The 27,374-nt window shown below is 42.1% G+C and overlaps 1 protein-coding gene across 6 annotated transcripts in view; it reads left to right on the forward strand.

Annotated features, from left to right (window-relative positions):
- The window catches only part of ksr2 (kinase suppressor of ras 2), a 494,388-nt gene that overhangs the window by 17,449 nt on the left and 449,565 nt on the right, over positions 1–27,374 (forward strand). For all 6 annotated transcript variants that reach the window (XM_034170876.1, XM_034170877.1, XM_034170875.1 and 3 more), the window contains 2 exons: positions 22,704–22,844; positions 25,487–25,637. In XM_034170876.1, coding sequence (XP_034026767.1) covers positions 22,704–22,844; positions 25,487–25,637 — 292 coding nt within the window. The remainder of the gene's footprint in view (positions 1–22,703; positions 22,845–25,486; positions 25,638–27,374) is intronic.

Genomic DNA, 27,374 nt, shown 5'->3' on the forward strand with positions numbered 1-27,374 from the left:
ACAGTTTTTACTGCGTTGAATATAGCTGTGCCCTTTGTGGTATCATGCAAAGACACCAGTTTCAGTAATTCCTCATGCACTTCAAATGAACTGTCAATCTTCTTTGTCTTTCGGCTGTTCCCGTTAGGGGTCGCCACAGCAAATCAATCGTTTCCATCTCACCCTGTCCTCTGTATCTTCCTCTGTCACACCAACCACCTGCATGTCCTCTCTCAGCACATCCATGAACCTCCTCTTTGGTTTCCCTCTTCTCCTCCTGCCTGGTGGCTCCATCCTCAGCATCCTTCTCCCTATATACCTTGGGTCCCTCCTCTGCACATGTCCAAACCATCTCAATCTCGCCTCTCCAAACCGTCCCACCTGAGCTGTCCCTCTGATATGTTCATTCCTAATCTTGTCCATTCTTGTCACTCCCAAAGAGAATCTCAACATCTTCAGCTCTGCCACCTCCAGCTCTGCCTCCTGTCTTTTTGTTAGTGCCACTGTCTCTAAACCATACAACATAGCTGGTCTCACTACTGTTTTGTAAACTTTACCCTTCACTCTTGCTGATATTCTTCGGTCACAAATCACTCCTGCCACCTTTCGCCACCCACTCCACCCTGCCTGCGCTCTCTTCTTCACCTCTCTACCACACTCTCCATTACTTTGAACAGTTGACCCCAAATATTTAAACTCATCTACTTTCACCACTTCTACTCCTTGTAACTGCACTATTCCACTGGGCTCCCTCTCATTCACACACATGTACTCAGACTTGCTTCTACTGACTTTCATTCCCCTCTCTCCAAAGCATATCTCCACTTCTCCAGACTAGACTCAACTTGCTCTCTACTCTCACTACAGATCACAATGTCATCTGCAAACATCATAGTCCATGGGGACTCCTGTCTGATCTCATCTGTCAACCTGTCCATCACCACTGCAAACAAGAAAGGACTCAGAGCTGATCCTTGGTGTAATCCCACCTCCACCTTGAATGAGTCTGTCATTCCGACTGCGCATCTCACCGCTGTGACACTATTTTTGTACATGTCCTGCACTACCCTAACATACTTCTCTGCCACTCCAGACTTCCTCATACAATGCCACAACTCTTCTCTTGGCACCCTATCATAAGCTTTTTCTAAGTCCACAAACACACAATGTAACTCTTTCTGTCCTTCTCTGTAGTTTTCCAACAGTATTCTCAGAGCAAACATTGCATCTGTAGTGCTCTTTCTCAGCATGAAACCATATTGCTGCTCACAGATCTTCACCTGTTTTCTAAGCCTAGCTTCTACTACTTTCCCATAACTTCATGCTGTGGCTGATCAGCTTTATGCCTCTGTAGTTACTGCAGCTCTGCACATCACCCTTGTTCTTGAAAATAGGAACCAGCATACTTAGTCTCCACTCCTCAGGCATCCTCTCACTTTCCAAGATTTTATTAAACAATCTGGTTAGAAACTCGACTGCTATCTCTCCTAGACATTTCCATGCCTCCATTGGAATGTCATCTGGACCAACTGCCTTTCCACTCTTCATCCTCTTCATAGCAGCCCTCACTTCTTCCTTGCTAATCTCTTTTACTTCCTGATTTACTCTCACCACATCATCCAGCCTTTTCATTTTCTTTATTCATCAACTCTTCAAAATATTCCCTCCACCTTCTCAGCACACACTCCTCACTTGTCAGCACATTACCATGTGCATCTTTTACCACCCTAACCTGCTGCACATCCTTTCCAGCTCTGTCCCTTTGTCTGGCCAATCGGTACAAGTCCTTTTCTCCTTCCTTACTATTCAATTTCTTGTACAGCTCGCAATATGCCTTTTCCTTTGCTTTTGCCACTTCTCTTCTCGCCTTACGCCGCATCTCCTTGTACTCCTGTCTACTTTCTTCATCTCTCCGACTATCCCAAAACTTTTTCGCCAATCTCTTTCTCCTTATGCTTTCCTGGACCTCTTCATTCCACCACCAAGTCTCCTTGTCTTCCTTCCACTGTCCAGATGTCATACCCAGTACTGCCCTAGCTGTCTCCCTCACCACATCTGCAGTACTTTTCCAGTTGTCCAAAATTGCTTCCTCTCCAACTAGTGCTTCTCACCTGCTCGCTAAATTTCACACAACAGTCTTTCTCCTTCAGCTTCCACCATCTGATCCTTTGTTGAGCTCTCACTCTCTTCTTCTTCTTTACCTCTAAAGTCATCCTACAACCATCCTATGCTGTCTAGTGACACTCTCTCCTGCTACCACCTTACAGTCTGTGATTTCTTTTAGCTTGCATCTCCTATAAAGAATGTAGTCCACTTGTGTGCACCTTCCTCCACTCTGTTACCCTGTGCTCCTCCCTTTTCTTAAAGTAGGTATTCACCACAGCCATTTCCATCCTTTTTGCAAAATCAACTACCATCTGTCCTTCCCCATTCCTATCCTTGATACCATATCTACCCATTACTTCCTCATCACTTCTGTTCCCTTCATCAACATGCCCAATGAAGTCTGCTCTTATCACCACTCTTTCATGCTTGGGCACACTCTCCACCACCTCATCTAACACACTCCAGAAATCTTCTTTCTCCTTCATCTCACAACCTACCTGTGGGGCATATGCACTGATGATATTCATCATCACCCCTTCAGTTTCCAACTTCACACTCGTCACCCTGTCAGACACTCGCTTAACCGCCAACACACTTTTAACATACTCTTCCTTTAAAATGACCCCAACACCGTTTCTCTTCCTGTCCTCACCATGGTACAACAACTTGTACCCACCGCCGATGCTCCTGCTCTTACTTCCCTTCCACTTGGTCTCTTGCACACACAATATGTCTACCTTTCTCCTCTCCATCATATCAGCCAGCTCTCTCCCTTTACCAGTCATACTACCAACATTCAAAGTCCCCACTCTCATTTCCACCCTTCTAGTTTTCTTTTTCTCCCGCTGTTCGTGGCAACGTTTTCCTCCTCTTCGTCATCTTCGCCCAGCAGTAGCCCAATTTCCACCGGCACCCTGTTGGGCAATAGCACCGGTGGCAGACGTTGTTACCCCGGGCCACGACCGATCCGGTATGGGAATTCGATTCTGAGTCTGCATAGTTGGGTTGGCTTGTTTTACGCCGGATGCCCTTCCTGACGCAACCCTCATTTATCCAGGCTTGGGACCGGCACTCAGAATGTACTGGCTGCACACTGGTTCTTGTGAAAACAAGGAGCTGGCTCACATCTGTCACATCTGTACTCTCATCCAGTCCCAGGGAGATATATTTGCAGTCCGTAATGACGTACTTTAGCTTTTCCTCAACATGTCTTTGACTATCGAAAATTCTTCGTGTCACTGTGCGACGAGACAGAGACACTGTTTCAAAGTTTTTAGCCATGTTGTCATCTCAGAAAGATTTAGGCATCTCTCTTGCACAGCGCTTCACCATCTCGCCGTTGGACAGGGATTTTTTTGCTTTAGCGAGCTCAAGGGTAACAGCATAAGATGCCTTGAGAGCTGACTCCTGTACAGTGGTAGTTCTGGTGAAAAGGCTCTGCTGTCGGTGAATTTTCCCTTTGAGGTCGGCGACGATAGTGGTTCTCGCAGCCCCGGTGTATTTTTCGTATTTGTCTTGGTGCGTGGTGTTGTAGTGGCAACTTAAATTGAAATCTTTCATGGCTGATTTTGTTTCAAGACACACTAAACACATTGGTTTGCCTTTTGAACTCTGTGAAGAGGTAATCTGTTTCCCATCTTGCCTGAAAGATGCGGTTTTCCTGGTCAGGTTTTCGTTTTGGCGCAGACATCTCTGTTGCTCAAATGAATAGCTTAGCATTAGCTACTCCCTGTCTTCAATGAAGAAGAGAGCAGCTAATTGCTTAAAGGCCTCTTGCGCCTCTAGTGGTTGGAGGCAAAATTACACCTGTGGTCAAAAGCAGTGAAGCCGGCGATTAAAAATTAGTTATTAATTTGCGGGCCGCCCGCACCAAGTGATGCTGAGGGCCGCATGCGGCCCGGGGGCGCCAGTTGCCCATCCCTGCTGTATGTGCTATGTCACATTTTGGTGTTCAGGATTGACAGCGTTATTGTTAGCATAACAAAATCAATAAGAGGAAAATCAATCTTTTTTGTGGGGTGGTGCTGGAGCCTATTCCAGCGGTCTTGGAGTGTAAGGCAGGGTACACCCTGGACAGGACAGCAGTCTATCGCAGTGCTATAGTTTGGTTAAATCTATTGCTTAGCTCCAAGAAACACTGATATCACTAACTGAACTCCGACTAAAGAGCATTACCTGGCTTTGGATTACATTTTTGTGTCGCTCCCCTCAGAGAAGCTGAGGATTTTTTTTTTTTTTTTTTTTTTTTTACTGTGCCCCGAACCTAAGCCTGAGTTTAACCATTAGTTCTAGTTCATCATGTGTGCTGCTGCTATCCGGTTGTTAAGTGTGACGTAACGCATCATGTGATTTTCAACTTCGGGCTCCAAGCAAAAAGGCACGCTGTCATTAACACTGAGAACTGCACTGAGACGATCTGATCAGGCACTTACACAGTTGCACACGGACAACAGCATTAACATCGCAACATAAAACTCTTTGTATATTGTGCCCAAAACTCTCCTGGATATATTAACTGGGTTTTTAGACGTTGTTACTGTTTGTTTTATATAAAAATCAGACGCTCAGGTTGTTTCTCCGTTATTTTCAATGGGAGTTGCTGCAATTGCTTCCTGTTCATGTCGTTCGGGGAGAAAGTGAAGTTTGCACTTTAACGTCCTGTTTATTGTAATATTTTTTATTAACAGACATGTATATTTTACCTGTGCATAATAAAATATGTAAAGTAAAAGAGAAAAAATGTTAAGTGTTCTGACCATAGAACCAGATGAATGCAGTTAACGGAGGTGGAGGCGGAGAAGGGAGGGATGGAGGTTTGCGCACAATGTAAACACAAACTAAACTTAAACTGTAAATCCTTAAAAGGATCAAACAGACATAACTTTAATTGTAAACTTGGGGGTCTTTGGACGCGGAAACAGATTTATCACGTGATGCGTTACGTCAGCGCTTAACTGGATTTATGTTAGTTTATAATAAAATTGGTTCAGACTGTCCTACATTGTGGTTCTCTGCACTGGGGTCCTTGCAATGATTCATTCTATTTGGTAAAGCCCCATTCAGACATCAGAAACCCACATCAGACCACCATTTGTCTTACACAGTCAGATTTGGCAGCGCAAACTATAAAACTTGTAACATACGTTCTAGATATGTTTCTTGTAATATGACTGTTTTTTGGTTGTCAAATTGTTGCTTTGTCCAATCAGTAGTAGTTAAAATGTGACAGAATATAAACTCTATGTAAGTCTTCAGTAAACTATTGTCCCATGTAGGTATCATATATGAAGTGTCTTGTTTCTTTATAATTATTTTACCTTTCAAAAGTTATTCAATGATTTTTTTTTTTCCCACTAAAGATAACAATTTGCAGGGTTGTTTGTAATTTCCTCTCCTGTTTAATATGAAGATGCATTTTTTTTTATGGCGTTAAGCTACATTTGAAGACTTCTTGTATTTAATTGAGGTTTTGAAACATTGCATATCCAAGTAACAAGTTAAACATTTTAATAATGTTGTGAGAATGTTTGGTTAACATGAGAACATTAATTGATAAAGTTACAGTAATGATGCTGTGTGGAGTTTTTCCTTGATTGTGTGGCGTTTTTTCCTTTTCGTTTTGGAAAATGAAAGACTGTGGAAATCGGATATGGAACACAGAGGTCATGGTGAGCGCAGGCGTACAATAATTTATCATGGCATTACACCCATAGTGAGGGAATGTCACAGAAGCTGTGAAATTCTTATCATACCTCCATGTATTAATGGCCTTCCATTTTGGTTGCTCAATCCAAGGAGGTCTCAAATGCCTCACACTTGCACCATCTGCTGGACAAAAAGACTTACAGCCAGTGGTGGGCATAGTTACGCTAATCCGTTAACGGCTAATTAGCGAAGCAAATTTTTCTGTTAGCTTTTCAGCTAACTTCAAAAACCAGCAGCGGACCAATTAGCTTCCACTAAATTTAGTTCTGCTAACTTAGTCCGCTGTTTTTTTGCTGGCATAGTTGGTAATGGTAAAAACATGTAAACCGTAAAATCATACATGTTGGTTCCTATCTGCTACGTGTTTTGCAGCAGTCAGGCAGCAACGTGTGATATTTGGGTGGGCGTTATTCACACTACCATCCAGTAGATGGTAGTGTTCTATGCATTTTGACCCATCTACTGGATGGCAGTCTGCCCAAATATCACACGGTTGCTATTTGTTGTGCTGAATCACACTTAACAGAATTTTCAGTTTTGCAAATGCCTTTTTTTTTTTTTTTTTTTTTTTTACAAATGGAAAAAACACTAACACACTAGTTACAATAACTTGTGTGTTGGTTTTTACATATAAATAAACCAACCAACCAGTGATGAGTGGAGGCTCATTTTCCCATAATGCCTTTGGCATCTGTGTGGGTTAATGTTCAAACCTTCAGAATTAGCGCATTATTTTACAATTAAAAGATATGTTACATTTTCACTTTGTAAAAATGGCAGTTGACATGTAGATAAACTATCTGGATGAATTTGTTTTTTTCATCAAAACCATAAGTCAAACCTTCTTTGCTTTTCAAGACTTCTGCCTCACGTCTGGGGCACTGTATGTTGAATGTAAATGACTCTTCCTTACAGCAGTGGGCAGAGCACACAAAGATAGAAGCTGTGACTCATTGGTTGTGTTGGGTTTGTGATAGTCTTTGATTCTAATCAGAAGCGTCGGCGGTACTTAAAGTCAAAACTGGCTTGTCAGTAGCTGAGTGTGTACCGGAGTCAATACTGAAAGATAGTGGTTAGCTGTAGCTTCTGCTAAATTTTTTTAGTGTTATAAAAGTTAACTTTTCAGTTTTTGAAATGCTTTGTCTTTTCAGTCTTCATGAATTTCATGTAGTTTAATTGTTCTGAGTTAATGCATAATTTGGTTTACAATTAAAATGAAAATCATTTCAGGTCCTACTTCAAATGAAAGGTTAGGTTGATGAGGATCATTTAAATATGCACTTTTTTTGAGATTTTTTTTTTCTTGTTTTTTTTTCTAGGAGATGCTGAAAATGTATCATTAGATATAATTTGGTTTCTGGTGCCCCGTGGGCCCAAGACCCCGGCTTGACCCCATCCAAATTTTCCTTGGATTTCAGAATTTTCATTTCACAGCCCTGCCATTGCACTCTGCACACATGCATGCGCTTGTGCTCATGCGCGCACGCATGCACGCGCCCACACACACAAAACAAATCCACTGCGCTGTCTGGAGGCTGTTGGCAGGAAGTTAGAATGAAACGCTGGACTCATTTCTGACGTGATTTTTTTTTTTTTTTTTTTTTTTTTTTTTCCTTCTCACTGCACTGAGGATGTACAGTCTTTTTTGGTAGTACACGCATGCACAAGCGCCGACCTGGTTGCGTGTGTCTGTGTTGGGGGGGGGGGGACAACGAGCTAACTGACGCTGCTAATTCTTGTAACACACACACACGCACACACACACACATCCACACAAAATCCGCTATAAGCCATCTGGATGCATGAAGAGCTATGAAGATGAAAAGCTGGCGGGATTTTTGGTTGGACTGAGGAACGACAGTCTTCTTTTTTTTTTTTATGGTATTCCAAAGTCAGTGCACAGCATCCCTGGACTACACATTACAATTTGGACTTTAGCAGCAGTGGAACACCAAAAGGTAAGTACCTTTTCTGTTGTTTATGAATTAATAAAATATCAAATGACAAGGATCTATTTTAGCCATTATATAAAACAAATAATGAATGTTTACATTCTTTCAATGGAACAAATATTTAATTCGGTGAAAGCTGGAACATACCCTTCAACTCGGCTTCACCTCATTGAATGGTATGTTCCAGCTTTCGCTCCATGAAATGTTCGTACCATTGAACTAATAAACATTCATTATTTGTATAATATTGTTACAGTAACATTGTATGGTGTTTTCCTTGGTTATTTGAATGTTTTGGGAAAACATGTTACAGGAACTTTTCCAGAACATTCCTCTGTAACATTTTTTCAAAACTGTCTTAATAACCAAGGAAAAATGGCGTACAATAACGTTACTGTAACAATATCACACACAGTAACCAAAAGAAAATCTTAGACTAGGGGTGGGCAGTCGTGCCATGAAGGGCCGAGGCACTGCAGGTTTTCCTTGCTACCAGTTACCTCAGCAGGTGATTTCATTAATGATCAGGTGTGTCAGCAGGTGATTTAATTGATGATCAGGTGTTTATGTTCAGGGGAGAAGCTCATCAGCAACCCACCTGCTGACGTGAGGTTGCAAGGAAAACCTGCAGTGTCTCGGCCCTCGTTGCCCACCCCTATGCCGCGTTCACACTGGGGGCAATCAGACGCTACAAAGTCGCGTGGGTCACCAGGCGACTGATGCGCCTCCTTCGCCCGGTGTGTCGCTCTGCTTGGGTGGACTTTCGCTGCGAAAATTCGCCCCGGTGCGTCATCAAATAGGAGGAGCTTCCATTCCGCTCGCCGGCTCTGGTTGTCAGTCAAGCTAACATGACGGACCTTGATCACACGGAGCGAGTTGCTGTGGAAAGCTCCCAATACAGAGTATCATTATTTGCTGCAGGAGCTGTGTCTGGGTGACGGCCGCTTTCAGCGGTCCTTCCACCTCTGCGGGACCCAGTTTGAGGATCAACTGTCCCGTTCGCACGCGCACATGTAAATAATAATAAAAAAAAAACTCCGCTGCTTGCTGCAGCTTGCTCTTCCCCCAAAAAACTGTCATAATTGTGTTTAGAAACCAGTCACCATTTGTTTTATTATACAGCTGTGTAGTTGATTAATAAAATATTCTCTACAGACGATTCGCTCGCGCGCACGTAAGAAAAAAGGAAAAAGCTCCAATTTAAAAACCATCATCGGGATAATTATCTTCCAATGAATTGCTGTCCGATAACTTTTAGACTGATAACGTAGTATACCAAGCTGAACAGTGAAAAACATTTATAAAACTTTAAAGCAGTTGAGACCTACCTGTTAAAAGTTTCCAAATAGGTATATTCTACCCGCTGCAAACAGAAGAGAGCTGTTTTCAGAAGAAACCACTCTATTCTCTGTAAGCAAAGGAGAACTGGTGACAGGAAGAAAAAAAAATCATCTTTGACACCATATTGATATAATCGCAATATCACTAAGTCATCCAGAGGCATACATTTTTAACTTATGGTTCTAATTTTAACCTACTAATTTTGGACAAGTTATTTAAAATTACTGTCATGTCTGAAGTTTATAAAGTGAAAATATCAGATATGTTTTTGGTTTAAAGTAATGTGCTAATTTTTAAGGTTTTGTGAGCACACACTGTGCCAGGCAGCAATGCATTATGGGACAGGACAAATGCATTTCAGACACTCTGTTCAGGCTCCACGGATAACAGCATTAAACTCTACTGCCTAAAACTCTCGTGAATATATTCTCTGGGTTTATAGACGTTAGTGTATTTGCGTTTAAGTTCCACGCATCTTAAATGTAGCAGACACGGATTATCTGTAATTTTGTTTGCCAAGTTTTCAAGGCCGCTACTGCCATCTACTGGCCAGTAGTGTTCATGGCAGTTTATTTGTTTTAACCCGGTTATATCAGATGGTGGTCAAATCAACTTTTTGGCTTTTTTTTTTTTTCCCTACAAATTAAGTTTAAAAACAGAACAACAAAAAAACATTACAAGACAGCTCTGCAGTTGGATGCTTGTAGCTTTTAGCAGCAGGAGGTGGTCGTGAGATGTTAAAGCTTGTTACTCCACTACACGATGCAGGACGCGCGATTAACCTGAAACTCGGACCAAAAAATTCTCGCACGAATGAAAAATCATCTGAAAAATGGCCAAAACACGCACAGTGTAAAGCCAACATTTATGTGTCAAGATAAGGCTTTTCAGAACTGACCAATTGTTAACCTTGTCCTTTGTTTTATATCTGTTTTTATTATTTATTGCATTTGTCTGTGAAAGGCACTATATAAATAAATTTACTTACTTACTAATATTGAGTGCACGTTTTACATCATAAAACATGCACACCATCATGCGCACGGCATTAATAAAGCATGCGCACATTCTCTCAACATGCAAAACATTTTGCGATGACACTTCCAGGGCTCCGTAAAAATGCCTATTTTTACAAATAAAAATGTAATATTTTACAAAAGCACATTTATCTTTAAACCAACACAGGATACATGTCAGATTAACGTGTTGGTTTGCATAATGAATGACTGAACCAATCAGTGTTTAGCAGAGGCACTTTTACCCAGAATGCTTTGCGGTCTGTGTTTGTTACAAAACCTCAATTAGTGCATTATTCAACATTAAAAGATGTATGTCATATTTTAACTTTGTACAAATGACAGAATTGACATTAATGGAGTTAATAGTATCAGTATTTTCACAAAACCATAAGTTAGTATGACTTTATTTTTCAAGACCTCCACCTGACCGGAGCATATAGTTAGCAGAGAGCTGATTTTGTGGGTGTTCTCAGTTTGTTTGTGTAGCTTCCTACAGAAGGCAGCATGGTCAAACATAGAAATGCTCACTCATTCTTTTGTCGCTTTTGATGCTTTCAAAGGTGATCGTGTTAAAAATCAATTTCAGCTTCTTAATAATTGCAAAAGTACTGGAGACAACACCGGAATTTATCGGTTATTGATTATCTGTAACTTCTGATACATTTTTGGGTGGTTTATCGGTTTATCTTTATCTAAGATAACTTTTCAGTTATCTTATCTGTTATCGAAGTTAATTTTTTGGTTATCTGTGCCCACCACTGTTTGTTATACAGCTGTGTAGTTAATAAGTAAAATAATCTCCAGGACAATTCGCGTGCGCACGTAAAATAAAAATAAAAAGAAACTCCGCTCCCCGTTGCTGTGGTGCTGCTGCTCGCTCCAAAAACTCTCTCATGATTGTGAAATAAAGGACAAAAGAGACATAAGTCCTGCTCACAGGCTGCTACCAGATACAGGACATGTTCACATCTTCAGTAAAACTCCAGACATCTCCACGTCACTACATATTCAGTCCGATTGGTCATCGCGGCGCGACGAGACGAAAAAGTTCAGATTTTTCAACTTGGGGAGGAGGGCGACGCAATATCGCGCCACAAACGCGCAAAAAGCTCAAAATCGCTTCGCTCGTGTCGCTTCACTCGTGTCCATCGTGTCACGCTGCGAGGTTTGGCGCCAAAACGCGTCCTTACATAGGGATTACATGGCAACCTGTGGCTGCAGTCGCTTGCGTTGCGCCCGGTGTGAACGCGGCTTTAGACAAACACTAAAACATTTGGTGTTACCTGGGTAGTAGTGTTTAAAGTTAGTCATCAGTAATTTGTGGTGCTGGCAAAATTTTTGACACCATCCTCACCCACATTTTCTTTTGTTTGTTTATTTCTGGATTTCAGTTCCTATTCTATTGTATATTTTGTCCAAAAATGCATTGGGGATCATGTTTCTCCCCATGTTTGCAGTCATTTTCCCTGATAAATTTGAATAAAAGTGGCAATTTAACTTCGTTTAATGAAATGCCAGTGTCTTCAGAGTTTTACTACTCTGCTGCAGCCTTGTACTGTATGTAACAGAAAGTGCAGCATAGAAGAAGCACAGAAGAATAAACCAGCTGTTGCTCACATAGCATAAATAGCATAACTTTCCTTTTCTGAAATATGACAGTATTAATGAATTGTGAACCAAAAAAGCAAAAGTAAAGTGGTAAAATTGAAATGGGTATCATTTTCAATCCATTATACCGCCTACCCCTACCCACTACCTGACATGGCAGTTTTGTTTTTACCTCACAAAATTAAATGTTCTTGCAATCAATCTCATGAGAGCCTTACACTGAACTTTTAACATTTCTGACACAGTTTGAAGATGAGGATGTAGGTGTGAAACAAGCTAACTCTAACCAACTTATAACTTTATAATAGAACCAGTCATATTACATTTACATCACTTTCGCCTGGGTGTGTGTATCGATGTAGTCATATCTATTATTTTAATATTTATTTTTGATTCATATTGATAAATTGTTACAATCCCAGTTCCAATGAAGTTGGGATGTTGTGTAAAATGTAAATAAAAACAGAATACAATGATTTGCAAATCCTCTTCAACCTATATTCAATTGAATACACCACAAAGACGAGATATTTAATGTTCAAACTGATAAACTTTATTGTTTTAGTGCAAATATTTGCTCATTTTGAAATAGATGCCTGCAACACATTTCAAAAAAGCTGGGACAGTGGCATGCTTGCCACTGTGTTACATCACCTTTCCTTCTAACAACGCTTAATAAGCGTTTGGGAACTGAGGACACTAATTGTTGCTGAAATAAGCTAGGTCTGACGCCTCGCTGGCAGAGGAGCTGAACCGCTTCTTTGCCCGCTTCGAAGCAGACAGACCAGCAGCAAATCCACACCCACCACCCTCCAGCACCAGCACGCTTCAGGAACACGAAGTGAGACGTGTGCTGAAGGCGGTGAACCCCAGGAAGGCGGCCAGCCCCGATGGGGTACCTGGAAAGGTACTCGAAGCGTGTGCTGGCCAACTGGCTGGAGTTTTCGCCTGCATCTTCAACCTGTCCCTGTCGCAGACCACCATTCCACTCCGCCTCAAATCCTCCACCATCATTCCAGTCCCAAAGAAGTCAGCAGTGGAGAGCATCAATGACTACAGGCCTGTTGCACTTACGCCTGTGGTCATGAAGTGCTTTGAAAGACTGGTCTCTGAGCACATCTGAGCCTGTCTGCCTCCCACTCTGGACCTCCACCAGTTTGCCTACAGGGCAAACCGCTCCACAGAGAACGCTATCACCACAGCTCTCCACACCGCGCTGAACCACTTGGAGCACCAGGGGAGCTATGTGAGGATGCTCTTCCTGGACTTCAGCTCAGCCTTCACCCACATCATCCCGGAGATCCTGGTCCAGAAACACACATCTGGGCATCTCCACTCCCATCTGCCAGTGGATCAAGGACTTCCTCACAAACCGCCCACAGTCCGTGAAACTTGGCCCCCACCTTTCCTCCACCATCACACACAGCACCGGTTCCCCTCAAGGCTGTGTACTGAGCTCCCTCCTGTTCACCCTTTACATGCACGACTGCTCTTCAACCCATCCCACAGACATCATCATAATGTTTGCGGATGATACCACCGTGATTGGGCTCATCTCAGGGGGATGAAACCGATTACAGAGACGAGGTCAATCGACTGACAGTGTGGTGTTCAGTTAACAACCTGCTGCTAAAACCACAAAACAAAAGAAATAATCCTGGACTTCAGGAAGAACAGGGCTGACCCAGTCCCGCTCTACATTCAAGGGGACTGTGTGGAAAGGGTCAGCTCCATCAGGTTCCTGGGAGTGCAGCTCTCTGATAGCCTCTCCTGGACTGCCAACACCACAGTGGTGGTGAAGAAAGCCCAGCAGCGACTCCACTTCCTGAGGGTGCTCAGGAGAAAAAATCTGGAGAAGCTGCTGGTGTTGTTCTACAGAGCAGAGTGTGGTACGGGGGGGCTCAGCAGCAGACAGGAGAGCACTGCAGAGGGTGATCAAAATGGCCCAGGGGATCACTAGTTGCTCTCTGCCCAGCCTGGAAGACATTGCCAGCTCTCACTACCTCAGCAGAGCTGCCAGCATCAGCAAAGACGCATCCCACCCCAGCAACCACCTGTTTGACCTACTATCCTCCGGCCGATGGTATAGGTCAGTCAAAACTAGGACAAACAGACTCAGGGACAGCTTTCTCCCCAGAGCCATCACTGCACTGAACAATAACAAATCACTCTAATCCACACCTTTCAAGTTTCTTGTGCAATATCTGTAAACCATGTGCAATATCTGTAAACCATGTGCAATTTTCCCACGCAATATGATTCCACAGTTGTGTATATACACTCAACAAAAATATAAACGCAACACTTTTGGTTTTGCTCCCATTTTGTATGGGATGAACTCAAAGATCTAAAACTTTTTCCACATACACAATATCACCATTTCCCTCACATATTGTTCACAAACCAGTCTAAATCTGTGATAGTGAGCACTTCTCCTTTGCTGAGATAATCCATCCCACCTCACAGGTGTGCCATACCAAGATGCTGATTAGACACCATGATTAGTGCACAGGTGTGCCTTAGACTGTCCACAATAAAAGGCCACTCTGAAAGGTGCAGTTTTGTTTTATTGGGGGGGGGGGGGGGGGATACCAGTCAGTAACTGGTGTGACCACCATTTGCCTCATGCAGTGCAACACATCTCATTCGCATAGAGTTGATCAGGTTGTCACTTGTGGCCTGTGGAATGTTGGTCCACTCCTCTTCAGTGGCTGTGCGAAGTTGCTGGATATTGGCAGGAACTGGTACACACTGTCGTATACGCCGGTCCAGAGCATCCCAAACATGCTCAATGGGTGACATGTCCGGTGAGTATGCTGGCCATGCAAGAACTGGGACATTTTCAGCTTCCAAGAATTGTGTACAGATCCTTGCAACATGGGGCCGTGCATTTTGCTGCTGCAACATGAGGTGATGTTCTTGGATGGCACAACAATGGGCCTCAGGATCTCGTCACGGTATCTCTGTGCATTCAAAATGCCATCAATAAAATGCACCTGTGTTCTTCGTCCATAACAGATGCCTGCCCATACCATAACCCCACCGCCACCATGGGCCACTCGATCCACAACATTGACATCAGAAAACCGCTCACCCACACGACGCCACACACGCTGTCTGCCATCTGCCCTGGGCAGTGTGAACCGGGATTCATCCGTGAAGAGAACACCTCTCCAACATGCCAAACGCCAGCGAATGTGAGCATTTGCCCACTCAAGTCGGTTACGACGACGAACTGGAGTCAGGTTGAGACCCCGATGAGGACGACGAGCATGCAGATGAGCTTCCCTGAGACGGTTTCTGACAGTTTGTGGAGAAATTCTTTGGTTATGCAAACCGATTGTTTCAGCAGCTGTCCGAGTGGCTGGTCTCAGACAATCTTGGAGGTGAACATGCTGGATGTGGAGGTCCTGGGCTGGTGTGGTTACACGTGGTCTGCGGTTGTGAGGCTGGTTGGATGTACTGCCAAATTCTCTGAAACGCCTTTGGAGACGGCTTATGGTAGAGAAATGAACATTCAATACACGAGCAACAGCTCTGGTTGACATTCCTGCTGTCAGCATGCCAATTGCACGCTCCCTCAAATCTTGTGACATCTGTGGCATTGTGCTGTGTGATAAAACTGCACCTTTCAGAGTGGCCTTTTATTGTGGGCAGTCTAAGGCACACCTGTGCACTAATCATGGTGTCTAATCAGCATCTTGATATGGCACACCTGTGAGATGGGATGAATTATCTCAGCAAAGAAGTGCTCACTATCACAGATTTAGACTGGTTTGTGAACAATATTTGAGGGAAATGGTGATATTGTGTATGTGGAAAAAGTTTTAGATCTTTGAGTTCATCTCATACAAAATGGGAGCAAAACCAAAAGTGTTGCGTTTATATTTTTGTTGAGTGTAATTCTTTTTTTACATTTTACTTGGTCCACATTTTATTTTATTTGATTTTATTTTACCTTATGTTTATATTAGTTGTACATATACTCTGAATAATTTACCGTTAAATTTCACTGTCTTTTATTTGGCTAAAAATTACTCACACCACGGAAAGCACCTTTTTGGAGTTCACTCAAATCTCAGTGTAATGCAAATTACAATGACAATAAAGACGATTCTGATTCTGACGTCCCTGAAAAAGACGTTGCTTGGATGGGAGCATGTGTTGCTCCAAAACCTGGATGTACCTTTCAGCATTGGTGGTGTCATCACAGATGTGTAAGTTGCCCATGCCATGGGTACTAACACACCCCCATACCATTACAGATGCTGGCTTTTGAACTTGGCACTGGTAACAATCTGGATGGTCTTTTTCCTCTTTTGTCTGGAGGGCACAATGTCCATGATTTCCAAAAACAATTTGAAATGTGTACTCGGACCACAGCACACTTTTCCACTTTGCGTCTGTCCATTTCAAATGAGCTCGGGCCCAGAGAAGGCGGCGTGTTTCTGGATGTTGTTGATGTATGGCTTTCACTTTGCATGGTAGAGTTTTAACTTGCACTTGTAGCGACGAACTGTGTTAACTGACAATGGTTTTCTGAAGTGTTCCTGAGCCCACGCGGTAAGATCCTTTACACAATGATGTCAGTTTTTAATGCAGTGCCGCCTGAGGGATCGAAGGTCACGGGCATTCAGTGTTGGTTTTTGGCCTTGCCGCTTACGTGTAGAAAGTTCTCCAGATTCTCTGAATCTTCTGATTATATTATGGACTCTAGATGATGGAATTGCTAAATACCTTGCAATTGAACATTGAGAAACATTGTTCTTAAACTGTTGGACTATTTTTTTTTCATGCAGTTGTTCACAAAGTGGTGATCCTCGCCCCATCTTGTGAATGGCTGAGCCTTTTGGGGATGCTACTTTTATACCCAATCATGACACTCACCTGTTTCCAATTAACCTGTTCACCTGTGGAATGTTCCAAACAGGTGTTCTTTGAGCATCCATCAACTTTCCCAGTCTTTTTTTTGTCCCTGTCCCAGCTTTTTTGAAATGTGTTGCAGGCATCCATTTCAAAATTAGCAAATATTTGCACAAAAAAGTCTTTCAGTCTGAACATTAAATATCTTGTTTTGTGGTGTATTTAATTGAATATAGGTTGAAAAGGATTTTCAAATCATTGTATTCTGTTTTTATTTACATTTTACACAATGTCCAAACTTCATTGGAATATAAACATTGTTCCACTTGAAAATAAAAAAGTAACAGTGTTCTTGTTTCCACTCATGTCTAGCCATGCTTGAAGAGGATGACAATCTTTATGGCATTTGCAACATCTCTGCTGCACTGACAATATCAAAGGCTTTTATTTTTAATTTTCAAACTTTATTGAACATTCTTGGAGGGCCACTGAGGGTGACCCTCATTTACAAAGCAAAGAAACACAGACTTAGTTAATTGGTACTGATTAGGTCAAAATTGGCTGCAGGCTCATGGGTTGGGGGACTGAGAGGTCATCTGGTTGTAATGCTGCATGCATTGCTATTACTAAAGCCTGGTTGACTTAACTATCCTTTGACAAGGCCTTCCTTTGTTGAAGAATATGTTTTTCAATACTCTAAACTTTGGGAGCTTCCCACTAAAGCCGCAGCTTTTAACCCATAATCCACTTAGCAGAGAAAATGGTGGTTAAGTGATGTCAGCAGCTGTGGTCAAGGGAACATAGTGTTAAATGCATTTTCCCTGCAGTGGTTATCCAGGTCCTCTGGGGACTTCAGTGACTTTGCAGTAAGGAGTATCTGTCACCTTGAAGTGACTGCTGTCCCCTGCTGTTCAACAGCACTACACTGTTCACTGTAGGAGTTGTTAATAACTGTATTTTAACTTCAGTATCATATGGCTACTAGTTGGGCTCTTATTTTTTTCTTTAATGGACTCTTCAATTAATCAGTGGATACAGAGAGTTTGCAGTTGTACAAGATCAAGAATATGCTCCAGGGCCCGTATTCACAAAGCATCCTAAGGCTAAAAGTATAAAAATCTTAGAATTCATCAAATTCTAAGACATTTCTTAGTTTCAAGTTATTCACAAAGCATCTTAGGCCTTAAGAGAGCTCCTAAGGTGAAAAACCTGTTAAGAAGAGGGAGGATAACTTTGTAAGAAACCTGTGTCTTAAACAGGCAAGATGGTGGAAAGACAGAGAGGAAGGAGAGCCATTCAACATTCCGTATGTTGAATAGCAGTGATTCAGTAACACACTATCAGCTTTATTGTGCAAAGATGTTTGTGGTTGACCTCATCAGGACTGAGCTTACTTTTCCCACCCAGTGTAGTAACGTAATAACGCCTGAGATGAAGGTCATCACAACATTGTGATACCTGCCTACGGGAAAAATGTCAATTGCATGGAAATTCTGTAACTCACCTGTAATGACACACTCAAACTGATGCATTGGATGAACTCAATTCAATTATGAGCAGGATTTCCATCTAATAAATATATGTAGCCCCAACTCAAATAAAGTGCATCCATGGAAGATAATTTAATTTAGTTGGGACTACATATATTTATTAGATGGAAATCTTCCCATAATTGAATTGACTTCATCCAATCAGTCATTTGTTTGAGTGATACACTCAAAAACTGGCTCATTTGATTGGATTACACCTAATAAATATATGTAGTCTCAACTAAATTAAATAACATTATCCTGCATGCATGTGTTTTATTTGAATTGGGGCTACATATATTTGCTAAATGGAAATCCTGCACATAATTGAATTGAGTTCATCCAAAGAGCCATTTTTTGAGTTCAAGAACTTTGTTTGCTGCAATCTCCACTCTTGCTTTGGATTGCAGCACATACGAGGGCTGTCAATAAAGTAACGGTCCTTTTTATTTTTTTCAAAAACTATATGGATTTCATTCATATGTTTTTACGTCAGACATGCTTGAACCCTCGTGCGCATGCGTGAGTTTTTCCACGCCTGTCGGTGACGTCATTCGCCTGTGAGCACTCCTTGTGGGAGGAGTCGTCCAGCCCCTCGTCGGAATTCCTTTGTCTGAGAAGTTGCTGAGAGACTGGCGCGTTGTTTGATCAAAATTTTTTCTAAACCTGTGAGACACATCGAAGTGGACACGGTTCGAAAAATTAAGCTGGTTTTCAGTGAAAATTTTAACAGCTGATGAGAGATTTTGAGGTGATTCTGTCGCTTTAAGGACTTTTCACGGTGCGAGACGTCGCGCTGCGCTCTCAGGCAGCGTCATCAGCCTGTTCAAGCTGAAAACCTCCACATTTCAGGCTCTATTGATCCAGGACGTCGTGAGAGAACAGAGAAGTTTCAGAAGAAGTCGGTTTCAGCATTTTATCCGGATATTCCACTGTTAAAGGAGATTTTTTTTAATGAAAGACGTGCGGACGGATCCGCGCGTCGGGACGCAGCCGACGCGGTGCGGCGGCACAGGAAAAACACCTCCGTGTTGATAACCATTTGTAAAATCCAGGCGGCTTTTGATGGCTTTCAGTGGAGTGAGTATATGAGAAATTGTTTAACAGGCAGGACATGTTCCAACTTGTCCTTAAGGCTTTCAACGGAGGTGTTTTTCCTGTGCCGCCGCACCGCGTCGGCTGTGTCCCGACGCGCGTACCCGTCCGCACGTCTTTCATTAAAAAAATCTCCTTTAACAGTGGAATATCCGGATAAAATGCTGAAACCGACTTCTTCTGAAACTTCTCTGTTCTCTCACGACGTCCTGGATCAATAGAGCCTGAAATGTGGAGGTTTTCAGCTTGAAACAGGCTGATGACGCTGCCTGAGAGCGCTGAGCGACGTCTCGCACCGTGAAAAGTCCTTAAAGCGACAGAATCACCTCAAAATCTCTCATCAGCCGTTAAAATTTTCACTGAAAACCAGCTTAATTTTTCGAACCGTGTCCACTTCGATGTGTCTCACAGGTTTAGAAAAAATTTTGATCAAACAACGCGCCAGTCTCTCAGCAACTTCTCAGACAAAGGAATTCCGACGAGGGGCTGGACGACTCCTCCCACAAGGAGTGCTCACAGGCGAATGACGTCACCGACAGGCGTGGAAAAACTCACGCATGCGCACGAGGGTTCAAGCATGTCTGACGTAAAAACATATGAATGAAATCCATATAGTTTTTGAAAAAAATAAAGGACCGTAACTTTATTGACAGCCCTCGTATAAGCACTTCTCGCACTCGTCGCTTGTGCACACAAGGAGAGGGAGTGATGCATTAATTTGTTGGGTAATGTGCTCCCAAGTCTGCCTCATCTCTAAGATGTTATTGTATAATACACTTTATATAAAGTTATCTTTCTGTTGTGTGTTCAGTTAACTTGATAGTCTAATAGTTATTTAGTTAATTTAGACAGCACAGTGGCACAGCTGGCATTCTTACCTCATAGCAAGAAGCTGACAGTCTTGCCTCATAGCAAATTTCTTCTTTCAAATTGCCATGTTCTCACTATGTCTGAACATAGAAATAGAGAAATGGAATGCCAACTTCTGGTCTTGGGGGCTGAGGTTGTGCCACGCATGCGCGAGAGAATTTGGGGTTTTTCACTTTTGTCTTTTGCTCTGCAGCCAGCGCTTTCACAGGTATTATAAACTCCAATACTTTGCTGGGAATCGACGATATCAAACATCACAAAATAAGGTTAAAGATGAACATGTTTTGATCAATTGATCTGAACAATTTACCGAACCGTACATTTTGTAGCTGCCCCGATTATCATTCACAAAGTCACTCTGCTCTCAAAATGAAAATGCTTTGTCGGTCACCGCTGTTATTGCTGCGAAGATTTGCAAAGAACCGGTTAGGTTGAAAGATCAAGATATAACCCACGTATCCCACACTTCGGGAATTATTCAGTTAAAAAATATCTTATATAAAATATAAATCTTGCAGTCAATTACCAACAAGGCAAGTTTTAAAAGACAATTGTAGTCAGTATTATTCAGTCAGCTAAGGGAAGAGGAATGCCACCATTTTATTTGTTTTTATGTGATTTCTGGTCCATAAGACGAGCTTATATTCTAGTCCATTTTTTTTATAGTCTGAATCTTGGTGCTATTTGTTGTTTTCTTGTCTGAAACGTGGCGCTAAATCTGTTGTCGTCTGCACTTCTACAGGATACAGTTGCTATTTATTTAAACTTATTAAGGTCTTATTATTCTCTGTTCAGTTTTTACTTATTTTATTTCATTGGTATCCCAGTGTAAATGATTATATATAAACTATACACTTATTGTTACTTACATTAATTTATGAGATTATAATGTCTTTGCAATTTGTACATGTTTAATTGAGCTCCACAGTGTTAAGTTTTCGCCTCACATGGACCACAATGAAAATAAACCTTTGTTTTGTTGTGTCATCCGTGCATCATTGATACATTCACATTTCTGTTTATATTGATTTTACAAAATTCTGTAAAATCAATCACACTTCTGTAAATACTGATGATTTCTGTTTTACTCTAAATAGTATTTTATCTGAGGGGAAAAAAAGTGTGGCTTCAGATCTGCCCAACAAGGCTGTCCACATTGCCAGACTGGGAACTCCTCAACTCTTCATCCAACACCTACAGTGCCAGCCCCATGGTCATTGGTCGTGGTGGTCTCCGGTGATAGCGGTTACCTGCATCATCCTGTCAGCCGCTGTCTGGTAGAATGCCGCCTATGAGGCCTCACAGTTGATGCAGGGACACGGATGCTTCTCTAGCAGTGTGCACAGTTCTGAAACAACAAAACTTTCATGTCAATTTAAATCGTGTAACATATAAACCTACTGGGCTTGCTGGTGATTTTTCCACAGTTCTGGCAGCTTGATAGAAACTGAAGGCAGGTGTCAGGTCCTTCATGATGCCTCTCATATTTTCTTTGATTTGTGTGGACTGAAATAAATGATGCATATTTTATCGTATTGACTATGTGATACCTCAGTGATACGGAAATAATTTGACTGAAAATAAAATGTGAACTGTTCTTAACAATGAGTTTTGTTGTTCAGTAAAAGAATGTGTTTTTTCTGGAACAGTATCAGGATCTTCAAGATTGATGCCAGCCAATATTTCTTTGAAATCCTGGGGAAAAAATAAATAAATAAAAAACAGAAATTGCTGCAATGAGGTCGGCAACATTCTGATATCGCACACATCTCTGCATGTTGCCGTTGGATTGACTAAAATCCCCACCCCTGAATATACACACCCACACACACATATATATATTCAGGCCAGAATTTTTTTTTATTTAATTTAATTACCTTATAATGCGCCAAATCACAGCAAAAGCACTCTCAAGGCGCCTTACATGAAATGATACAACATAAATTTTAAATAAAAAATGAATAAAAAATTTAAAATACATAATTAAAAGCAAAGTAAAAGAATAAAACAGATAAAAAATAAAAACTATTCATAAGAAAGAGAATAATGGGTTTTCAGTCTTGACTTAAAAATGTTAAAAACTTTTGTTTTTCCAAAATTGTTTATTCATGTTTGAGAGGTTACTCTTGCATTTTTGATGTGCAAAGATGCAGATATAACTTAATATATTTTTCAAATAGAGTTGTAACTTTGTGGAACAGCCTCCCTCATCATGTGGTAAATGCTCCAAGTGTTATTACTTTAAAGAAATGCTGATTATTTTTACAGTGTTTGATTTTTATTGTGACTGACGATTTTATTATGGTGTTTGATGCCTTACTGTGCTATTTATGAGTTTTATACTGTTATGTACTATACTGTCTCTCTACTTCTATGGTCTGAATGACTTTCAGACTTTCCAAAAATATGTTTCAATGGTGGGATGCTGAACCTTGAGGACGACGGCCCACCAGCAAGAACTGGTGACTTGATTGGCACTTATGCTATCAAAATAATTAATTCAGTTCCAAATTTCATTAGGGTGGAGACTGGTTTGGTACCAAAATGTAATCCCATAGGGGTGTGGCAGTGCACAACAGAAAAACATGCTCCTCACTCTGATCTGATCTTCATCAGTCTGTTCCTTTCCTCTCCAGGGGAAGCTGGTGAAATACTTCAGCCGCCAGCTGTCCTGTAAGTGCAAAGTGGCCTTAGAGGAACGCAGCGCCGAGTTGGAGGACTTCCCTCGTCTCGGCCACTGGTTCCGCATCGTCAACATGAGGAAAGAGGTCACACAGGTAAATATAACCCCATCATACATAACATATTTCATCACAATGCGCCTGAAAATTCTACATACAAATCTGGTACTTAATATATTTAGACTGTATGGTGCTGATGACAAATCAAAATTTACTTTGGTTGACATGAGTGCATTAATTTTATACCAGAGCTGAAGTGGTACTTCATCTGGCTCATACTACAGTATATTGAATAACTTCTGATGACTTCTACCTTTTTGTCTGTTTTTCTTTGGTTGACCTTTCCAAATATCCACCACTGTTGAATGTTGAAAGAAAATAGATACATTAGTGCAAAGTGTCGTATCCAGTGTCCAGCATTGGAAAGTGTTTAACCATGGCTGAAGTGCCAGTCCAACCACCAACTCTGAAAAAAGAGTTTTCTGTAGACTGGACGACCTCCTACAATCCTGGATGTGGTTTAATGGTGTGCCCACGACTGGGTATGATCAAAGCATAATAGGGATGTGAATCTTACAACAACTCACGATTCAATTCGATTCCGATTCTTGGGGTGACGATTCGATTCAGAATCGATTTTCGATTGAAAGAGCCCTGAGAAATACACTCAACAAAAATATAAACGCAACACTTTTGGTTTTGCTCCCATTTTGTATGAGATGAACTCAAAGATCTAAAACGTTTTCCACATACACAATATCACCATTTCCCTCAAATATTGTTCACAAACCAGTCTAAATCTGTGATAGTGAGCACTTCTCCTTTGCTGAGATAATCCATCCCACCTCACAGGTGTGCCATACCAAGATGCTGATTAGACACCATGATTAGTGCACAGGTGTGCCTTAGACTGCCCACAATAAAAGTCCACTCTGAAAGGTGCAGTTTTATCACACAGCACAATGCCACAGATGTCGCAAGATTTGAGGGAGCGTGCAGTTGGCATGCTGGCAGCAGGAATGTCAACCAGAGCTGTTGCTCGTGTATTGAATGTTCATTTCTCTACCATAAGCCGTCTCCAAAGGCGTTTCTGAGAATTTGGCAGTACATCCAACCAGCCTCACAACCGCAGACCACGTGTAACCACACCAGCCCAGGACCTCCACATTCAGCATGTTCACCTACAAGATCGTCTGAGACCAGCCACTTGGACAGCTGCTGAAACAATCGGTTTGCATAACCAAAGAATTTCTGCACAAACTGTCAGAAACCGTCTCAGGGAAGCTCATCTGCATGCTCGTCATCCTCATCGGGGTCTCGACCTGACTCCAGTTCGTCGTCGTAACCGACTTGAGTGGGAAAATGCTCACATTCGCTGGCATTTGGCACGTTGGAGAGGTGTTCTCTTCACGGATGATGCGAAGGAGATGTGTTGCACTGCATGAGGTAAATGGTGGTCACACCAGATACTGACTGGTATCCCCCCCATGAAACAAAACTGCACCTTTCAGAGTGGCCTTTTATTGTGGACAGTCTAAGGCACACCTGTGCACTAATCATGGTGTCTAATCAGCATCTTGATATGGCACACCTGTGAGGTGGGATGGATTATCTCAGCAAAGAAGTGTTCACTATCACAGATTTAGACTGGTTTGTGAACAATATTTGAGGGAAATGGTGATATTGTGTATGTGGAAAAAGTTTTAGATCTTTGAGTTCATCTCATACAAAATGGGAGCAAAACCAAAAGTGTTGCATTTATATTTTTGTTGAGTATAGTTATATTACTTAAAATGTTTATATTTAAGAAAATGCAGCTTTACAATGTTAATCAAGTGATTCTAAAGATGTAAATTTACTTATCTGCTTTGCTCGTTCAGAGTTGGCTGGCAGTTTAGCAAAGTGATGGAGTGTGCGCTGGTCAGTAGTCGGCAGAGACCGCTGCTCTGCTTCTTCTAGCTCCGGGTGATGGCGTTGCATGTGGGCTTGCGGATTTGAAGTGCTTCTGAAGTACTTGACTTTTATTTTGCAGATTTTGCACATTGCATAAGTCATGTTAAGCTCCTTCTTACCCAGCAAATAATAAAATCCAAAATGCGCCCAAACATTTGCCTTCAGCAAAGATGGTGCTGGCTGAATTAGCTCTTCGTCCGCCATGCTAAGCTGCAGCTCACGATTGTTTGAAGCACGCCGGACCCTCCCCTCGTGGGGACGCTGTAGTACAGAGGCCGTTGCCTGACAAACAGTACACACAGCGAGTAAGCAAGAAAATGTAAAAAAAAAAATGCTTTTAAAAAATCGATTCTTGGACATTTTGCATCGATTCAGAACCTTAATAAATAATAATCGCAATTCGGATGTGAATTGATTATTTGTTTGTTTATTTTTTTCCTGGCACCCTTAAAGCATAACCAAACCAATTTTTCATTCAAAACATTCAACTACTACTATTACTGTACAGACCTTCAGAGGATCCTTGATTATCAAAAGATTTGTGTCCGAAAAATGACTACTTACAAATACTCAGATGATGCATTTTTTCAGGCATGATTTAATATGGGGTCACTCATGTTGACTCTTGAGAGGTGGGGGTGTAACGGTTGTCTGCCTGGATGGTTGCCATCCAGGACCCAAAGCAGTTCCATAGGGTGGAGGATGCAATGAGGCATAGCACAGTGATGCATGCTCCTAGACCTGACCATACCATTGCACAGTACATCCATATGCTCACCCTACAGGAGATGAGTCCAGGTGAGGTGACCCTGGAGGGCCTGCTGGAAATGAGTGAGGAGCAGGTGTGTGAGCTGCTGCAGACGTTTGGTGCCAATGAGGAGGAGTGTGCTCGTCTGAACGCCTCTCTCTCCTGTCTCAGAAAAGCCCACCAGCTCGGTAAGTGTTATCCAAAACACAGTCATCCATGAAAACAAATACAAAGCCCCATAATTGTTTTTTTTGTTTTTTAATAGAATACTTGAGTGTTGCTGTATATTGCAATATCACAATTATCTGTCTGTTATATTTTTGTGACAATTTTCAATGTGCACTTGATTAAAAATTTTGAAATAAACTCCTGGGGTGTCATTTCTAAATTTCTGTTTCGAATCGCAGCTAAGCTGTGTGTATGGATAAAGGCAGAAATGTGATTAGATGATGATGAAATTGATTCACTGTCATTACACGAGTGCACAACAACGAAATTACATTTACACTCTAATTACCTCAGACAAGATATGGCAGTTAATCCACAATTATTACTTGTTTACCGTAATAATGGCACAAATCAGAATTAAAGGCAGCAGATATACATTTGACATTGTTTATGTGCACTAAACTTGAAGCAGTCCGTCATCCGAATTGAGGCAAGTAGGTGAAGGCTGCAGCAGGAGGGGCCCGCGACGCCCAGCTTGGGGAGATGAAGGCTGCAGCAGTATAAACCGTGCTGCCTTTGAGGTGGCAGGGAGGAAGCCAGGGTGAGGGGAGTGGAGAGACACGGGGGGGGGGGAATAGGGATGGAGAGAGGGAGATATGCGTCGTGTGCAGATGAGTTAAGTTTCTGTGTGTGTGTGTGTGTGTGTGTGTGTGTGTGTGTGTATAAAGTCTGACGTTGCTAGGCAACAGCAGGCTCGGGGGGGGGGGGGGGGGAGATGGGGGAGCCGAATTCCTTCACCAAGGCCGTAGAGCCTTCTGGGGGAAGAGCAGGGTATTTAGCCTTCAGGAGCAGATAAGGCTGCCATGTTGATGTTAGGCGGAGAGAAACAGAATTCCATTTACTACACCTCTGACCGTCTAGAGTCCAAATTTATGAAGAATATTCTCCGGTCCTCAGCAGCACATTCCTTTGCAATGCAGTGTATATGCTCCAAGATGGTCTCCATTACACAGCAATGCCCAACTCATTAATCATGATGGACAGATGAGGGGACAAGATTCTGGAAGCAGCCATCTTGCTAATATTCCTGTGGGTCAGGGCAGCGCACAAACCAATCAGCACCAAACCTTGCACCATAAAAGCGAATAAAAATAAATCCTCAACGTCTTCCACAGAGAGTGGAGCCGGCATGTCACACTCCATCTCTCTCAGGCGTCGAGAGCATAGCCCGCTGGGTAGGTTCCATCAGGGCATGCAGGGTTCCCCAGCCCTGATTGCCTTGTCAAAAAAAGTGGTGTCAGTAGCATTGAGAGACCATGTGATCAACTCCCTGGTTAATCCAAATCCTAATTTGAAGAATTCAGTCTGGTGAAGCTGGGACTTGAAGGTCGGAGCAGAGATAGAGAACGGAGAGGAGAGGGGAGGAATGCGACCGTCCTTGCCGGAGTCCCAAGCAAAAAAAAAAAGAAAAAAAAAGCTGTGGATAGTGATGGTTCAGCTTTATCAGTCTCAGTCATTGTGGAAGTGTGTGGACATGCACGAGCCAGCTGTCCACTCCCATTTTTAGCCATGAATGGATGTAGACACTCACTCAAAAACATAATTTGCAGATACAGCTGGTTGCCTGTTCCTGTCACTTCAGTGGTGGACTGTCACAGATTATGGAGAAATATATAAATTACGCCAAAGAAGTGTAGTGACATCAAATATGAAAGACGGTCTTCAGAGAGGTGGTGGAACAGAAATTTCATCTGAAG

Source organism: Thalassophryne amazonica, chromosome 5 (genome assembly GCF_902500255.1).
Source record: "Thalassophryne amazonica chromosome 5, fThaAma1.1, whole genome shotgun sequence".
NCBI classification, from domain to species: Eukaryota; Metazoa; Chordata; class Actinopteri; order Batrachoidiformes; family Batrachoididae; genus Thalassophryne; species Thalassophryne amazonica.